At 33.7% G+C, this 19,829-nt stretch overlaps 1 protein-coding gene across 4 annotated transcripts in view; it reads left to right on the forward strand.

Moving 5' to 3' along the window:
• GABRA2 (gamma-aminobutyric acid type A receptor subunit alpha2) overlaps window positions 1-19,829 on the forward strand; it is a 158,288-nt gene that overhangs the window by 67,940 nt on the left and 70,519 nt on the right. For all 4 annotated transcript variants that reach the window (XM_033214771.1, XM_033214770.1, XM_033214772.1 and 1 more), the window contains 2 exons: window positions 15,418-15,638; window positions 17,885-17,967. In XM_033214771.1, the coding sequence (XP_033070662.1) occupies window positions 15,418-15,638; window positions 17,885-17,967 (304 nt within the window). The remainder of the gene's footprint in view (window positions 1-15,417; window positions 15,639-17,884; window positions 17,968-19,829) is intronic.

Genomic DNA, 19,829 nt, shown 5'->3' on the forward strand with positions numbered 1-19,829 from the left:
GTAGGGGTGGAAGAAGTATAGAATGACATCTTGAGGAATTGGGTGAAAAGTGGTACTGTTCACTGGGATATGGAACACAGTAGGAGAAGTTTTGTTTGTTTTTGTTTTGTTGCTGGGGGATGAACATTTATGTTTTACACATGTTAAGTTTGAAATTTTAATTGGAGATGTCTAGGTAGCAGGCATAGATCTGGAGCCCAACAGAGAAGCTTGGAGTATAGATAGCTTGGGGGCCATATAATGGTGGTTGAAACCATAGACATATATAAAATTTTACAAGGAAAGAGATTAGAGTGAAGTGGCCATTTTACTTTCACAGAAACTCTAGAACACCAATATTTAAAGGACAGAAAGAAGACAAAAAATGGAAGAGGAGACTGAGAAGGAGCAACTGTGGGTATCTGTCAAAATGAAGGGTGGTCCCATTTTCTGAGCTAAACTGTGCTTTGATCCAAAAAAAAAAAAAAAAAAAAAAAAAAAAAAAAAAAAAAAAAGCAGAGACCACTGTCTTATTCCTTATCAGATGCAGTGCTGTGCTCTCGTCAGATATGTGTGCTACAGCCCTCTGCCAAAATGGGATTCTGTAGAGTTAAGGTGAGATGGCTTATTTCGTAGCTGGGTAACTGTATAAACCCATGTATTTTGTGTACAGTAAAACATCACCTAAGGGGTGGGGAAACAGTTCCAGAAGGGTACAGGTAAAAGTAGTTTGACTCCATTCATTACCTTTCTTGGAGAAGGAGGGTTGTAGGAACTTAGTGCATCCAGTCATAGCTCTCTTGGTTTTCTAAGGTCACAAAGTAGTATTCCCTACCACTCTCCCCATTCTTTTGTAAAAACTAAATAAGATTTATTCCTATCAAACTATCAATATAATTTTTAACATAATTAGAAAACAAATTCAAATATTCCAAAATTCACAGGGAGCCAAAGAAAGAGCCTGAATAGCCAAAGCAAACCTATGCAAAAGAACAAAGCTGGAGGCATCACACTACCCAGATTCAAACTACCCTACAAGGCTACAGTAACCAAAACAGCATGGTACTGGTACAAAAACATGTAGATCAATGGAACAGGCTAAAGAACCCAGAAATAAAGCCACACACTTACAGCTAGCTGATCTTTGACAAAGTCAACAAAAGCAAGCAATGGGGAAAGGACTCCTTATTCAATAAGTGGTGCTAGGATAACTGGCTAGCCATATGCAGAAGATTCAGACTGGACCCTTCTTTTCACAATATACAAAAATCAACTCAAGATGGATTAAAGACTTAAATGTAAGACCCAAAACTATAAGAATCCTAGAAGAAAACTTAGGAAATGCCATTCTGAACCTAGGCATTGACAACAATTTCGTGTGGTAGTCCCTAAAAGCAATTATAATAAAAACAAAAATAGACGACTGGGACCTAACTAAACTAAAAAGCTTCTTCATGGGAAAAGGAACTATTAACAGAGAAAACAGACAACCTACAGAATAGGAGAAATTATTTTTGAACTATACATCCGACAAAGGTCTAATATCCAGAACTATAAAGAATTTAAGTGAAAAACAAACATTCCCATTTAAAAATGGAAAAATGACATGAAAGGACATTTCTTAAAATGACACACATGTAGGCAACAAGCATATGAAAAATGTTCAGCATCATTAATCATTAGAGAAATGCAAATCAAAACCACAATGAGGGACCGTCTCACCTCAGTCAGATGGCAATTATAAAATGTAAAAAAAATAACATGTTGGCAGAGTTGCGGAGAAAAGGGAGTGCTTACACACTGCTGGTGGGAATGTAAATTAGGTTAGTTGCTGTGGAAAGCAGTTTGGAGATTTCAGAAAGAACATAAAGCAGAACTACTATATGACCCAGTAAGCTTATTACTATATACTATATGCTTATTACTATTCTACTTTTTAGCAGAATATCAATTGTTCTACCAAAAAGACATATGCACTTGTATGTTCATTGCAGCACTATTCACAATAGCAAATACATGGAATCAACCTAGATACTCATCAGTGGTGGACTGCATAAAGAAAATGTGGTCTATATACACCTTGGAAAACTATGCAGCCATAAAAAATAATGAAATTATGTCCTTTGCAGTAACATGGATGCAACTGGAGGTCATTTTCCTAAACAAATCAATACAGGAACAGAAATCCAAATATATGTTTTCACTTGTAAGTGGGAGCTAAACATCAAGTACACATAGACACAAAGATAGGAACAATAGACACTGAAGCTTATTTGAGGGAGAGGGAGGGGGAGGGTTGAAAAACTACCTATGGATACTATGTTCACTACCCGGGTGGCAAAATAATTTGTACATCATACCACAGCAACATGCAAACTAGTCGTGTAACAAACCTGCACAGATACCCTCTGAACCAAAAATAAATGTTGACAAAAGAAAAAAATAATAATAAACAACTGTGATTTCTGAACATGAAGTGATTTTTTTAAATAAAAATTTCAGGGGTTGTGTGTTTTTTGTCCTAGGTTTCAAGTTTCGAGACTGTCTTTGGGAAAGCCACAAAGAACTTGTATGCCTAGATTAAGATTAATAAATATTATCCATTGGTCCTACTACCGTATATTTTCTAGGGGATATCAGTACATGTAGATAGCTGACAGGCATCGAAGGTCTCACATCCCATGATGAGGATTTTAGCAATGGTTTCTCAGAGTACCAGGAAAATGTGACTTTAAGAATACCAGTACAAGAGAGCATTACAAAAGTAGGGAGCGAACATTGTGTCATCTATTGTGGTAAAACCAAGAAAAGGTTTTTAAATATGTCATTAGATTAAAAACAGAAGTATTTGCTGATTGTGGTAAAAGCAACCAGATTGCGGTGGGTGGAGGCAAGTGGGAGGTGAGGAAATGGAGAAAGAGTGGAGGTAACATTTTTAAGCAGCGTGGTTGAAGAGAGGAGGCGAGACGGAGGGCAGTAGCTGTACGGCATTATAACTATCAGTGGACTTTTATTTTTAAAGAAGGCATTGAACTTCTCACTGTTCCCTGAACATGTCATTATATTTAACAACTCTCTGGCCATGCACATGATTTTTCCTGTTCTTGTTATGCTTACCTCCTTCTTTGCCAACTGGAGGTATTTTATTTAGTCAAAACCAAGTTCAAATTTCATTTGTTCTCTGATTTCTTTCTAGGTTATTCCAAGTCATCAGTCCTCTTTATCCCCGTGCTCCCCCACATGACGTTCATAGTATTTTTTAAATGACATTGTACATAGGCTTATGAAAATCTTCCTGACTTTTTTATTTTTATTTTTTATGGCAGTCTGAGATACTAGAAGGCATAACTTGTGTCTGTACATTTCAACAAGATTTCCTAAGTATACACTCAGTGCTTCTCACCATGATAGGAACTGAAATATGTAAGTGTAGCCCTCAAATTGCTCACAGGATATTGGAGGACAGCTAAGGAAAATAGTTCATTTTACAACAGTACAGTAATGCTTTCATTGAAGTATTTATGGATTAATGTCTTATCAGAGGGGATGTGGGAGGTAGATATAGAGTTTGGTACGGATTTTAGGGAAAAAAAGATAGCTAAGAAGAACACATAAGGATTGACTAGCTACACAATGGAGAAGTGTGTTTAAGCACAAATTGAAAGAGCTTGTTTAGTAAAATGTGAAAGTTCAGTATAACTGGAGCCCAGAATACTCTTAGGAATTCTGGGAGAGATGAGGCTAGAAAAGTATTCCGAGCCAGACCATAAAGGCCATAAAGACTAAGAAGATCATAATCACCCTCCAAGAAGTTATAGTGATACACCCAGATGATACTTTAAAACATGATGCTTTCTGTTACCAGACAACTTATAATTGCATGGCTTTTTTGGTATGTGTTGACTTTCTTTAAAATATCGCTATTATACTATATACGTTCTGTAAAAGGTAATTATTAATATTTTAAAATAACTATTATAGTTAAAATACAGCTATTCTATAAAATATAACTATTTATATAATTATAAAGTATATTGGTGATTAGTTTAATATAGTTACCTAGATGCACACATGCAAACACACGAACAAAAGTAACTTGACACCTGTGAATTTAAGGATTAGCTTGTTGTTTGCAGATTGCTGCCATAAGACATCTGAGAGCTTTTCTGCCATCTGCCTCTGCTAATGATGCCTTTCTTCTTATGTCTCATCAGAAACCTTATGGCTCAGTATCCTTCATACTACATTAAATTTACAATGACTCCCCTTATTCATTTATTCATGGGCAAAGTATTGTTTATTTCCTATGTTCCAAGTAGTTTTTTAGATGCTGGTGACATAGCATTGAAGAAGGTGGTCACGAGGTCACGATCCTTGTTCTCAGTGTGGAATAAAAGTTGTCTAGATGTAGGGAGGGGATAGAGAAGACTGATCAACAGAGGTTAGTGAGTTTGCATAGGAAAATGCAGCATGATAAATCAGAGGCCTGACACGTACTTACGTCATAATTGTGGCAGCATAGAGGGACGCCTGTGTTGGGGTGTGGGTGTGTGGATGTGGTGGGGGATGATTGTAGGCAAGGCTAGAGGGGTAGAGAGGAAGAGATCGTGCAGGGCCTTGGAGGCTGTGAGAGTGTTTGTACTTCATCCCAAGGGCTTTAGAGATTCAGGAGACTGAAATCAGCAAGATTTTATTCTTTCAAACTCTCTTCCTCACATTATGGCAATGCTTCAGTGCATACTATAGCTTAACGAGTCCAGTCCAGACTAATTTCAGCATCAGTCTCTTAGGCCATCTAGATGTTCTCTCCTTTTCCATGCATTTTTTACAGGTAAGGGATGTACTGTGGGGACAGGCTAAGATCCACTCTTCCTCTTCTTTTTCTGTGTTTTTCAAAGCTGTTGCAAGGGTAAAGGAGAGTAGTAAAAGGTGAATATACCTTTTTACTGAACTGGTTCTATTGTAGTTCTCTGTTAGCAATATATGCTATTTGTATGGTTGGTAGATGAATACTGGGTCTCCCATGGAGCATACTTGTGCTGTCTTCTCAGTGACCTCCTTATTGCAGTCACCAAAACACAGGTGGCTTCTTCTCCAATGGCATTCTCTGTGGTACCCTGTGTGGCCCCCACCTCTGGAACTTTATGACCTTTAATTGCTGGGTGTCTCTACCTTGTCTGGCCACCCTTTTGTTGAGTATGGGGAGAGGGAGAAGGATCTTTTGAAGATGATTTATGCCAGAATATCATCCTTGGTGTCCAAACCATTTTCTGAGAACTTTGCAAATATTATCTCACTAAATCCTTACAAGAGTCCTAGGAAGTAAGTTCTATTTTTCTTACCATTTTACAGATAAGTCAACTGATATAAAGAAAGGCTAGCCACCCTGCTCAAAGTCAGGTACCATGATCTATCCAACTTGAGAACTTGTGCTTTTAACATCTATTTCTTCTTACTTAATATGCATCACTATTATTATTTGATTTTGTGTTTGAGTTAGTTTTAATTGTGCAAAGAAGATTTTTCATTATGCACATTTAAGATGTACATTATATTTCAATGCACTTATAATAGTTAGTGGCTACTACAGTCAAGTAAAATTAACATACCTATCCTCTTGCATAGTTTCCTTTTTCTTTTTTACAGTAAGAGCACTTACATTTCCAGTATACAATAATTATAGTCCTTATGTTTCACCTTAGATCTGTAGACATTTGTACTATGTATCTAAGCTTTATGCCCTTTAATTGACACCTCCCTGTTTTTTTCCCTCTTCACATCTCACCCCAGTAACTGCTATCATTTTATTCTATGTATTTAACCAACCAACCTACCTTTCTCCCTTCCCTTTTTCCATATATAAGTGAGATCATGCAGTATTTTCCTTCTGTGTCTGACTTATCTTACTTAGTATAATGCCCTCCATGTTTATCTACATTGTTGCAAATGACGGAGTCTCCTTCTCTAAAACTGAATAGAATTTAATTGTACATATATACCATATATAAATAATTTATTTATGCATTGACAGACACTTAGATTGTTTTTGTATATTGGGTATTGTGAATAATGCTACAATGAGCATGTGAATGCCAATATCTTTAAAGGTCATTATTTCATTTCCCTTGGGTATATACCTAACAAAAAGATTCCTGGGCCATATAGTAATTCTACTTTTAACATTTTGAGGAATATCAATATTGTTTTTCCTAATGGATGCACCAATTTACATCCCCACTAACAGTGTACACAGATTCCCTTTTATCCACACCCTGGCCAACACTTGTTGTCTCTTATCTTTTTGATAATAACCGTCCTAACAGGTGTGAGATGATACTGATTTTAATTTGTAATTATTTGATGATTAGTGATGTTGAGCACCTCTTTATATAATTATTGACCATTTTTGTGTTTTTATTGGAGAACTGTTGATTCAGATTCTTTGCCCATAGGTTGTTCTCCTACTACTGAGTTGTGTGAATTCCTTATGTATTTTGGATATTAACGTCTTATCAAATATGTAATCTGCAAGTATTTTCTCCCAATCCATAAGACTACCTTTATACTTTGTTGAATGTTTCCTTTGCTGTACAGAAGATTTCTAGTTTGATGTATGCCAACTTGTTTGTTTTTGCATTTGCTGCCTGAGCTTTTGGAGTGATGTTCAAAACACTCAATGCCAAGATCAATGTCAAACAGCCTATCTTCTCTTCTAGGAGTTTTATTAGTTTCAGGTCTTACATTTAGGCCTTTAGTCTGCCTTGAGTTGATTTTTGTGTATGGGATAAGATAGATGTCCAATTTAATAATAGTGTGTATGGCTCTTCAGTTTTTCCAACATCAGGCTTTGAAGAAAATATCCTTTTCAGAGATTCCAAAACTCCAGTCTCAGCCCTATAACTTAGTTCTTCCTGTAACTTCTCATAAGCCATGAGTAATGTCTATTTATTGATCTATGAAAGAAGAAAATTTTATTCTGACATTCTGCCTTCAAGTGTTGTTTTATGTATGGTATAATGAAAAGACCATGGTATTTAGAAACACAGAATTTGAGACCAAATTTTTCCTCTCTGTCTTTTTTTTAAGTAAATATTGCTTTTGAAGTATTTTCCACTTGTGAAATTGGGATAATTTTGCATATGCAATAAAGTTGTTATGAATTTTAAATGACACATATTATATCAAAGTAAATCACTGTCTACTATAACTATTAATCATATTTAATACTTTTATTAGATATAATTATTTTCTGTTAGAATATGAATCTTTAGCATCATTTTCTAATTTGTTAGTGAAATTTACCTGGCCCCTGGTTCCAAAAAGAATGTCCAAACATCTTACCTCCACAATGTTTTGAATGTGCAGTAGCTATGTTGTTCTGCAACTGTAGTTTATGTGAACTTCTTTGCATAATAAGGCTTGTACTAATTGAGTTTATTGGCCCTTTGCTGATCTGTTCTTAAGATTCTCATTTTTCTTTACAATTTTTTGCAATGCAAATACTGTGCTAAATTTGTTGTCTAGCCCCCTTTGATTACCAACTGAAAGTATTTGAGCTTCATTATTCTTGCATATTCCAAGGGTGATAATTTTTACATTGTTTATAGATCTGCTTCATAGACTACATGTTCTTCATTATAGAAGAAACACACTGATTGGAATTTACTCAAGGGAGACTAGCCTTTATTAACCACAAGAGTATAATGTAGTAAGTTTTACTATTTTAAAATAAATATAGAAAATCAAAGTAAATGAGAAATCACTCCAGGAGCAGTCCTACAATTTAGTTGTGTTTTAGTGAGTGGATAAGATTCTTCAGGAATTGGCTGCAAGTATTGATTTATAATTAATGTAGTCAGGCAGTAAACAATATGGTGCCTTCATTAAGTAAATGTGTCCTTAAAATCAAGTTTATATGATAAACTGTGCAATGGCTTATAGAGAGTGATTTCCTTGTTTCCAGGACAAATTATGGATATAACACTTAAGGAGTTTACTGTATAAATGGAGATTTTTAGTAGTGGCAAAAACATTTGACTGGAAACTGCATCTTTGTCTGGGTTTGGTCACTAACAAACTTGAAAACAGAAAATTCATTGAATTTTTCTATAATCCCATCTGTGAGAGTAGGAAATTTGATTAAATTTCCTGTTAGGAATTTTTGAAATCTTGGAGTGTACGGATTTCTCAACTCTTTAGTGTCACCCAACAGTCAGTCTCACTTCTCCTGTGTATAAGCCATAGGATACATGCAAGCTGATCTATCCTTGTGATTTTTTGTTTCTTATTAAATTTGCACTTTAGTTGTATGTGTATTCTCCAATGCATTGTGTAATTCAGTCTTTTATTATTAATTTCTTTTAGAATCTCAGTTCATGAATCTAAGCCTTTAAGTTTGTATGAAGGAGTTAGACCATTTTTTAAATTTTTTTGGTAATTTTCTTATAAAACACAAATCAAGTAATAACTCTGTTAGTATGTACTCATGAAAAATCTGAAGTTAATTTTAAATGCACTTTTCAAGAATATTCTTTTCAAATACTTAGAGTGTGCATTTTACAAGCATTTAAGGGAATCACATGAAAATTATTTGGAAATCTTGTAGTTAGTGGCTATGCAATGAACATTATGTTATTGAAATGAATTCTTTCCCTGTCTTTTTAATCTAGAAAGCAAAACATACAAAAACTAGTTAATCAGCTATATTTATGTATCTATATATCTATACCTATATTTTACACTAATATATAAAAATATAAAATATGGACTAAAGTGAACTTTTAAAAATAAATATTTATTTTAAGGAATAATTATATTTATCAAAGAAATACATTTATTTTTGTTCCCACTTAAAATTTTTATATTTCTAGTAATTAATGTTTAAGTGCAGTTTATTGTTTTTAATATTTTTCTTAAATACATTATGTTGTAGCAATTAAAAGATATGATTCTAAATTTATGTCACATTAATACTTGCGTTTACAACTATTATAGATTCAACTTTAAGAAGTATGTCATTGACTATTGGTTACTGAATTATGATGCTCATATTTAAAAATCCATCCATCAACTTTTGATATTTTTCCTTGTGTTCTGGATTATTAGTTTTTAAAATGATGGTCTGATGCTATCATGGACCAGTATTTTAAATTACAACATGTGCTTAAAACGAAACTTATTGCTATAAACAGTGGGTGTAAACCCATATTTTAAATAGCCTCACTGATAATTATAAATATTTTTTGGAGTTTTTTTAGAGTTTGTTTACTGTTTTTTTAACCTGGCTCCTATAGAGCTCATATTAGACAGAGTGTTGTATTTCTTTTTCTTGTTTTCCACTTTAGTTTGTATAATTATTACTTTCTTCCATGGTGTTTTATGAGTAGTCTTCTGAAGCCAATTGCCTATTTTCATTAGAGCTAATTTAATCAAAAGTAAGTATTGTAAATTCACCTAACTAGACACAATCACACTACACTGATAACAAATGCATTCACTCCCCCATTTCCTGTTGCTGCTTCTCTTCCCATAGAATGCCTTATAAACATGACCTTAATTTACTTATTTACATTCTTACTCTTAATAACGTTTATATATGTTCCATATATTATCTTTTATAAAAGTTTCATTTACTTTTTATATTTACAGTGATATATAAAAATCGAGATTCTAATATTTTCTTCCTGCACCCAAATGGATATACACACTTTATTTTGTAAGCCGTTGTCCTAAGCTGATTACCCTGCTTCCACTTAAAGGTTTGCTCTTTTCTTAGGTAAATACAGTTGATAATAGTCATATTTACTAAGTTATAACCAACCTGCCTCCCTGAGATTAGACTCATGTGACTTTCATTGAAATTTCAGATGACCTCAAACTCTTTATTCATTCACCAACATCTTTTACTTTTCTCTTACAGAGGCCTAGTGTGTTCGGTTGCAATGATGAAATATTGGCTCAAGTTCTTTGCCCCTTCCTATAGCCATGTTTTCCCATCTCAATTTGTAGTGTCTTCTCACTGAGAGTTGGGGTTACCTACTATACCAATTATCCATCAATTTAACTATGTAAATTGCTTTAGCCACTGGGCTGTTAAAACATATCACACAAGCACTAACTTGGAGCGGGCTTGTGCATTGGAGTTTGTTTTTTTGTACTTCTGTCATTGTCGAGAGAAAGAAAAGCCAGGTTAGCCCAGTGGTTTGTGAGGCAGGACAAGAGACAGTTCTTGCTGAGCTGAGTTGCTCCAGCAGCCCTACATAGTGACAGCCTAGATCAGCCAATGGCCACCTAACGCAGAGAACTATGAGCAAGCTCAGCTAAGGTCAACTTGAGCTCAGGTGAGATCAACCAACTTCCAGCTTCATGACTTCTAAACTAATAATAAATGGTTGTTATTTTAAGCACCTGCATTTTCTTTGTGTGTGTGTGTGTGTGTGTGTGTGTGTGTGTGTGTGTGTTAAATACAACAATAGCTAACCTGTATTAGCTAGTCTCTAGGTTTTTACTGGTAAAACTAGATTTCCTTTACTGGCATTTAAATGCAAGAGTGGAGGCGAGAACTCTACTCTTCATTCACTTGTACCCTGTGTTCACTCCTCAACTCATTGCATTCTGCCTTCTACACTCTCTACTTCTAAGCTGTTATTACCTTTTAGTAATGTTTGATATTGTTGATTTCTATATATTTTTTACATTTTCTTTTAGTTTGATACTTTTCTTTCCTTATACTTTGTGTGTGCTTTAGTGTGTGTTCTTTTATTATTTCTTTTAATTTTCTAGAGTTCTTACTTTATTTTTGTTGGTTGATCATGTAAAGTCCAATATGTTATCTCTTTTGTCCTTATGATTTTAATTCACTGCTAAAAACAATACAGCCTGGAAACATGTCCAATATTAGTAATCACAATAGGCATAAATGAACTGAATTATCATGACAAGATGAAAATGGTCAGGTTCAACAACAAACAAACTCTTAAATGTTCAATGAATTGCAAAAAATTATTTTATAATGCCTGATATCTTATTGCAACTGCAGTAAAATCAAACATTAATGATGAAATATAAATGAAAGAAGCCAATACATTTGGAAATATAAAAACACAGTTAAAAATGTTTTCTATGTAAAGAAAAAGAAAAGCCACGATGGAAATTATAAAATAGCTTCAATTGGACAATAAAGAGAATATTGTTAATTAAACCTTATATACAATTATTATAATAATGGCTTTAGAATTGAACTATGGATAGGTACATAATAAAAACAAAATAGAAATCAGAAACAGACCCATACCCATATGGATACTGTATATATTATAGAAATGTCATTGCATATGTATAGGGAAAAAATAAACCGTCAATAAATGGTGCTAATAAAACTAGTTTTCTATTATTAGAAAAAAAAGTTGGACCTTGATCTCATATCATATACAATAATACAAGATGGATTTAAGGCCTTCATGTAAAAGGCAGAGCTTTTATATCCATTGAAGAAACATGGGAATATGTTTGTGATATTTTGGATATCTTTAGTGTGATTCTTGTTAAGTTGTATATTCTTTAAGAAAGTGTTAGTATAGAAACTATATAAATAATTATCATAACTTTGTAAGAAAATGACAGACAACCTAAAAGGAAACTGAGTAGATTAAGTGAACAGACAATTTATAGAAGAGAAAACTAGAATTTTTAACAAACATGAACATATATTATTTGTTACTAATTAACAGAGAAATCCACATGATTACACCATGTGGTGAAATAAGAAAAAAAGGATAAGGAAAAATGATGATGATATTGTGAAGTTTGTCTTCCAATATAACGCTATAAAGCAGTGAAAATAAATCAGAGGGCTAGATATATTGCCATGAGTAAATCTCAGCAAAGTAGCTAAAAGATGCAAGTATCAGAAAAATATACAAGGTATGATATACATGTATACCAATGTTTAAAATGCGACTCTCTCTCTCTCTCTCTCCACACTAAATGTGAAAGTACATGTATGGGAATGGTATACACTAAACTTAAGATACTTATTTCCTCGGGGACAAGGGGACTGTGATTGAGAAGGGATAAACAGAAGAGGAAGGTCTTCAATAATATTTGTGATGACATTTCTGCTAGGTGATGGTTACAAGTTGTTTGTAATTTTTTTTTTTTTTTTTTTGAGACGGAGTCTTGCTCTGTCGCCCAGGCTGGAGTGACCGTGGCCGGATCTCAGCTCACTGCAAGCTCCGCCTCCCGGGTTTACGCCATTCTCCTGCCTCAGCCTCCCGAGTAGCCGGGACTACAGGCGCCTGCCACCTCGCCCGGCTAGTTTTTTTTTTGTATTTTTTTTAGTAGAGACGGGATTTCACCGTGTTAGCCAGGATGGTCTCGATCTCCTGACCTCGTGATCCGCCCGTCTCGGCCTCCCAAAGTGCTGGAATTACAGGCTTGAGCCACTGCGCCCGGCCCTGTAATATTCTTTACACTCTTCTGTATGTCTGAGAAACAAAAAGAAAATAAGCACAAATGAAAGCCATGGTTCCTTTCTTGAGGATTTATAAGCTGTTTGGGAGGCAGAGAAGCAAATGTATAATTGCAATAGATGATCTTGAAAGAATGAAGAGCCCTATGGAAATACAAAGAGAGCTGGTTATGTTTTTTTTTTGCAGGTGTTCAAGGGCCTGAGGCAGGTGGAGGACTTGCTCTATTAGAGGAATGACAAGGAGTGGGGATTGTTGCAGTTGCCTAGAGCATAACATGAGTTTGCATGGTGAGGGTGGGAGAAAAAGACTCAAACTACGTTAGATAGATTGGCAGGGCACACCTTGGGACACTGTGAGAACTCAAAGATGAATAATAATTCTGGAAAGAATTTTTAAGAAACAAATAATTCTACAAGTAAAAGCAAACAACCTGATTAAAAAGTGGGCAAAAGACATGAACACACACAGCTCAAAAGAAGACATACAAGCAGCCAACAAACAGATGAAAAAATGCTTCACATCACCAATCATCAGAGAAACGGAAATCAAAACCACAATGAGATACTATCTTCTATCAGTCTTAATGGCCATTATTAAAATGTTAGAAAAAACAAACAAACAGATGCAGACTAAAGTGAATACTTACACGTTGTTGCTGGGAATGTAAATTAGTTCAGCCACTGTTGAAAGTAGTCTGGAGATTTCTCAAAGAACTTGAAACAGACCCACCATGCAACCCAGCAATCCCATTACTGGTTATATATCTCAAAAGAAAGTGAATCGTTTTACCAAAGAGACACATGCATGCATATGTTCATTGCAGCACTATTCACAATAGAAAAGACATGGAATTAATTTAGATGCCCATCAGTGACAGATTGGATAAAGAAAATTTGGTTCATGCACACTATGGGATGTTAGGAAGCCTTAAAAGAACAAAATCATTGCTTTGCAGCAACATGGATGCAGCTGGAAGCCATTATACTAAGTAAATCGATGCAGTAACAGAAAACCAAATAAAGCGTGTTCTCACTTGTAAGTGGGAGCTAAACGTTGGGTACTCATGGACATAAAGATGACAGCAATAGACACTGGGGACTAGAGCGGGGAGAGAGGGAGGAGGACAAGGGTTGGAAAATTAACTATTGGGTAATATGCTAACTCTCTGGATGACAATGTCCCAAACTTCAGCATCACAAAATATACTCATGTAACAAACCTGCACATATGCCCCCATATCTAAAATAAAAGTTGAAGTTATTAAAAACAAAAATAAATTAGTAAAATATGTCATTAAAAATGTAAAAAAAAAAAAATCACCTGCAACTTTCTGTTTGTAAACTCTAAGTATTTCCTGTGTGGTTGACCTCCAGAAAATGACTGTCGTATCAACAGCTTCTGAAACAGATAAAACATACCCTCATCTTATGGAAATGATATAGATTTTAAAGTCTTATAAAAAGTTTTAAAATTCATTAATTTTGCCTAGAAAAGTAAGCAAGAATCATATGTAGTCACGTTAGGCTAGTATTTGAGGAATCCCAGCTAAAAAAGAAATACTACATGAAACTTAGAGTGCAAAGACTCATCTCTTTGTTCATTATTTTTTAATTTTAGAGTTTCATTTAATGTTTAGAGTTAAACATTAAAAAAGATAACTAGATGATAGTGAGTGTGGATAAGATTATGGAATATTCCTTTAAGGATTAACAGCCCAGAACCTCTGTTCATTTCCTTCTCACATGCCATTACCTAGGATTTTCACTTGTTAGTATCATCACAGTTTCAAGTTTTGAGGGATCACTGGGATTCATGTATTTGATTCAGATTTGTACAAATGATTTTCTATTTTATAAGTGTATGGCCTTTTTAATCTGTTCTTTTCTGCAAACATTAATTTAGTAAAATTGGCATCGCTGCATTGTTTATTTTCAAATATGTAATGACTATCGTTTTGTGCTCAAAGGACAGTTTCTGAACTTCCAATCTCAGGTGTGTAATTGAACATTTTAATTATTTATAGCATGTTTATACAAACATATATTGGCAAAAAAATTAACATCCAGTGGATTGTAAATAGTATTTACAATCGTGCATTGTGTATCTCATTTAAAATGTATACGTTACCTTAAGAAAGATAGGGTAAAGGTAGAGACAGAGGTAAGGAGAGAGAGAGAGAAAGAGAGTTTCATCTAAGTTAAAATTTGGAGAAAAATAATAGAGGACCTGATCACTACTGGGTCTGTAACAATATTTTAAAGTACATTTTAACATGAGGGAGTTTCCCTGCAAGATAATCATAATTGAAGTATTCTAAAAACTTGTAAAGTGCTTGTATTATAACTAATTTCATAAATAAACTTTATTGAAATTATCTCCTAAGACAGTCTTGCTAACGTTATCATGTTCTCACCATTTTTTAGGATTAAAAAATAAATATGATAATTTACAGTTTCTTTGGCAACAGGAGATGATGATTCATACAGATCTGACAGTGTGCTTGAGTGTTGTGGGTTTTTTTTTCTTTTTAATTTTTAAAAATGTTATTTATTTATTTATTTATTTGCTACTAGGAAAGCTGCCTACTCATTTTTTCTTGAAATAGGCTACTTAAAATAAATCAACCAGACCTTGCCCAAGCTTATCCCCTCTCCAAGCAGTTGTAAACTACAGGATGCAGTGGAGCAGTTTGACTGAGACCTTGTTCAACTAAAAGAGGCCAAAGTGATATTTTTTTCTTTTCAGAGGAATATATAGCTAATAGTATACACAGACATACTTTATCCCATTGTATGTGGCAACATGTATTGATAAGACAAAGGAGTAATTTTTCTGATTAAAAATGTTTTTCTTTCAATATAGCTCGCTCTCTGTTTAAATTAATTAGAATATTATTTTGTTGGAAATTTATAGTGTCTTGTGTGTACAACATTTACTATTTTCAAAGAAATTATATTTTTTATTTCAGGAATATACAATTGATGTTTTCTTTCGACAAAAATGGAAAGATGAACGTTTAAAATTTAAAGGTCCTATGAACATCCTTCGACTAAACAATTTAATGGCTAGCAAAATCTGGACTCCAGATACCTTTTTTCACAATGGGAAAAAATCAGTAGCTCATAATATGACAATGCCAAATAAGTTACTTCGAATTCAGGATGATGGGACTCTGCTGTATACAATGAGGTATGTTTTTAGATTTGATTTGATGCATTTATATACTAAGAAACTTCCATGTGTTAAACAACCAGTCAATCTAGCTGCCAGGTATTAGCAAAAGTTGAGTGTTTTCTACCAGATTATTGAAGTACCCATAATATGCTTTGCAAATGTTTTGATTTAAAAAAACTATATAAAATAGTATTTATGAGTTTGAGTCTCATCTTAGTTCTTTAAATGTTAAGAATTGCCTTTATTATTATGAATTGATGTTTTTGGTTATTCTTCACATGTTTTTATTAAGAATAGTTTTAGTAATATGACTTGAATTTTATTTGTATCAACATACAGTTTTAATATCTTATCAGATATCCCATCAAAATGTTTGTTATTTCATAGTAAGACTTTATTTATTTATTCATTTATTCATTTATTGAGACGGAGACTTTCTCTGTCGCCCAAGCTGGAGTGCAGTGGTGCAATCTTGACCCACTTCAACCTCCGCTTCCTGGGTTGTAGTGATTCTCCCGTCTCAGCCTCCCAAATAGCTGATATTATAGGCACGTGTCACAATGCCGCGCTAAATTTTGTATTTTTAGTAGAGACAGTGTTTCTCCATGTTAGCCAGGCTGGCCCCAAATTCCTGGCCTCAGGTGATCCAACCACCTTGGCATCCCAAAGTGCTGGGATTACAGGCGTGAGCCTCCATGCTCAGGCTAATTTAATATTTTAATTTTCCTTATGAAGTTACTCCAAAGAAAAAATAACTATTTTAAATTCAGAGAGAAAGCTTTATTTAATAAGGCGTAATTACAAGTATATTGGATACTATAAACATGTACTAGATTGAACCATATGAAATTGCCATTTTGTAATTCAAAAAGTATCCGATAGCATTGTTTATATGATTTAAACTTTAATAAAATTTTCTTGCAGAATAGTTGTTGATCCTAAAACCTATTACATCTTAAGCATATTCATGAATTAATTTTGTAAAATAAGTTACTTGTATTATGTAAGAAAAAAATCACAAATCTAGTAAGATTATGTGGAATCTAAAGCTAAAATGTTTCATAAAAGATTTAAAACAGATATTTGACATCAGCGTTATATAGAGACAGAAACACATATTCCAGTTATTTGATGTGTTATTATTTCATAAGTGCTAGATTTCAGTTATGAAAGTTATTTAAAATGGGACAACAATATAGTCCTACGCTATTTTTGATCTTCAAAGAAAAATTTCTTGAGGACTCATCACTAAATTGTTCATTGCCTAAATGGAAGTGCTACTTAGTCTTTCTGCCTCTGTTTCTCTCTCTGGATCTTGCAATGTATTCAGATGCAATGCCCCTGTTGACTTTGTATGTTGATCATTTCTATGAACTAAGGCAATGAGTAAAACTTTAGGGTTTAAATAAAATGCAGGCACAGGACACATAGAACTTTGGAATATATTGTCTAAGGTGCTATTTAAACATTCTCTTAGAATTTAAGCCATAACGAATTGTGATCACATTTGTTTTGCTCATTATAACAGATTTCTCTATAAATTTTATTTAGTACCTGCTATATCCACTTTGTCTTTAAATGAAATGGAATAATTGGAAGTTTGAATTATATCATATTTTCTATGATTACTCTTTGTTGCAATCATGTAGATACAGAAACATATATATTTAACATTCGTAATTTGTGTTTATAATTTATCCAACAATCTAAACTTGATAAAGTTATTTCTAGGAAATACATCTGTGTATGTATTTATATCTAGAATTATGTGTATAACTGTGAATATATATGCAGTATACAGTATTAATTCAGAATTCACATATGTTGAAGGGAGCTCCTCTGAACTAATATTGAATCCTTTGATCAGTTTTGCTATATGTGTGTTGATGAGATAATGGAGACAATAGCTTTCTTTTAATGATAGAGTACTTTTTGTCCTTAAGATTTTAAGTGTTAATCATGAGCTTAATGAGAAAGAGCCCTTTAAAATGAATATGTCATTTCTTCACTTCTTAAGAAATTAAAATGGCTAAAGTATATTTTTAATTATTATTTTCATTTATAATAATAATTTGTATATGTCAGTGTCTTCTGGGGGATCGCCTAAACATGAATGAACAAAAGATTATTTAAATATTAATGAGCCTAATAAAATGCTGTGATGAAGACTCTACCTCTATCGAGTCTGTTGACAGTAACGACGAGTGATTTTTCTTGACTTACCAATATACTTAAACAAATAGTGGAATTTTGACTTTTAGGCTTACAGTTCAAGCTGAATGCCCAATGCACTTGGAGGATTTCCCAATGGATGCTCATTCATGTCCTCTGAAATTTGGCAGTTGTAAGTACAGGGATGAAGGTACATGTTTTGGGTCAATAATATCAGGGAAATTCAGCAGCACTGCTTAATTGTCTAGTTTTTTTTCCTCAAATTATGAGATGATCAACAATTGTCAATAAGATATGGAAGTAAAAGCCATGCTAATTTTCCTTAAGGAACATCTCTCAAATATTATTATAATTTAATCACGATGTTAAACAATTATAACCTATTTTTACTGCTAATACAGAATATAATGTGTTTTAGTACATGTGTAAAATTAGACCAGGAGTTCCTTGAAGTTTAGGACTGTAATTTACCTTCTTTTCCAAGTGCTAGAACATTAAAAACTCAAATGCTGCTTTTTTATCAACTAAGAATGAACTGGAAAGGATAGATTCTATTGTTTATTAAAGTGGCAATCAGCCTGTTGAAAATGACATGCACAGAAGCTTAGTCTGTGTCATTGTCTTCTACTGTAACTAATGGAAGGATTTCTTTTTTATCTCTTAAATTAATGGAGATAATGTAGCTGCATTGCTACATTCTGGCACCTTCTATGTACATAGGACATTTCAGAAAAGGGTTTGTGAAGTTAGCTCTTCTTTAGGTCAGAGGGGTTATATCTTGTATGTCAAGAAGATGCATTCATACTTCCAGAATAATTGAAAAGGCAGAAGGTCAAATCATCTCCCTAGTCCCACATGACATTCTGGATAGGTTCAGCATAAATCCATGAACAGAGCTGAGCAGCCTCTCTCTTGTGTGAGGGTGTCCTATTGCCTGACCTTTTTAGAGACTGATCTTTCTGGCACCCTCATCTTTGTCCCTTCTGAATACCTTTTGACTTTTTCTTCATTGTTGAGTAGAAATACAGTACTCTCACCTGATTAAAACTATGTATCACTGAATAGTGTGCCTTCTCATAAACTGTATTAAGCAAAAGAAAATGGAAGAATGGTGGCTCATATGAATGCAAAACCCTCTAATTATTTTGATGATCCTACTTTTGTGGTACAAGAATTGAAATCTTGTTTGTTCTTGCAAAAGGTGTCAGTTCTCAATTCTCAAATTTTCTTTGAGAATCTCCTCTTTATTTAACTACAAAGCCTTCTTTTATTGACATGGAAACCATAACTTCAGTACTGGCATTTCTTCCAACATTATTTAAGATAGTCAATCATTTTATACTATGTAAACATGATGCTGAGAAAACCACAGCAGATGCAGCAGAGAAAGACTTATTTCCATTACATAAGTGGCATTATAGAAAAAATTGAAAAGCCTTGATACCAAAGAAGAGATTAATTCAAGATGTAATCATGTTGTAAGAAGGACTTTTTTTTTTTTTAGTCGACAAGCTATTGTTATTAAGTCATCAAATATAAGTGATGTGATGGATGTCCCGATTCTGAAAATGAAATAAGCACACTTGAAAATATTTAAATAATATTTAAAAATCTCTTATACTGCATCTATGGAGTGCAGAAATATTGCATGCTTGAGAATATAGTTTTCTGTACCCAGAAGGAGCTATGAGCAACAAATGAAGTTTGCTGCTAGACATTTTTTGTTTAAGTAATTAGCACTAATTTTGTTTTCTTCACATTTATTTTCTGACACACTGAATAAACAATTTTATGTTATTTTATTGTCTTTGCCTGTAGTAGGTGCTTGATGCATAAGTATTAAAAGTATGAACACCAGTGTGGAATAATACACAAGCCAAGTCAAAGCTGACAATTTTGGCATAACAAAGTTTGGCAAAAGCAGCTGTGAATTTTTCTTCTATTCATTTATTCCTTCTTTACTTGAAAGCCCTCTTCTTCCCTACCCCCACTCCACAAAAAGATTGGATTTCAGGAACTTCGTCATTGTCCTCA

This window comes from Trachypithecus francoisi, unplaced genomic scaffold (assembly GCF_009764315.1).
Source record: "Trachypithecus francoisi isolate TF-2019V2 unplaced genomic scaffold, Tfra_2.0 Lachesis_group1, whole genome shotgun sequence".
In the NCBI taxonomy this organism is placed as follows: domain Eukaryota; kingdom Metazoa; phylum Chordata; class Mammalia; order Primates; family Cercopithecidae; genus Trachypithecus; species Trachypithecus francoisi.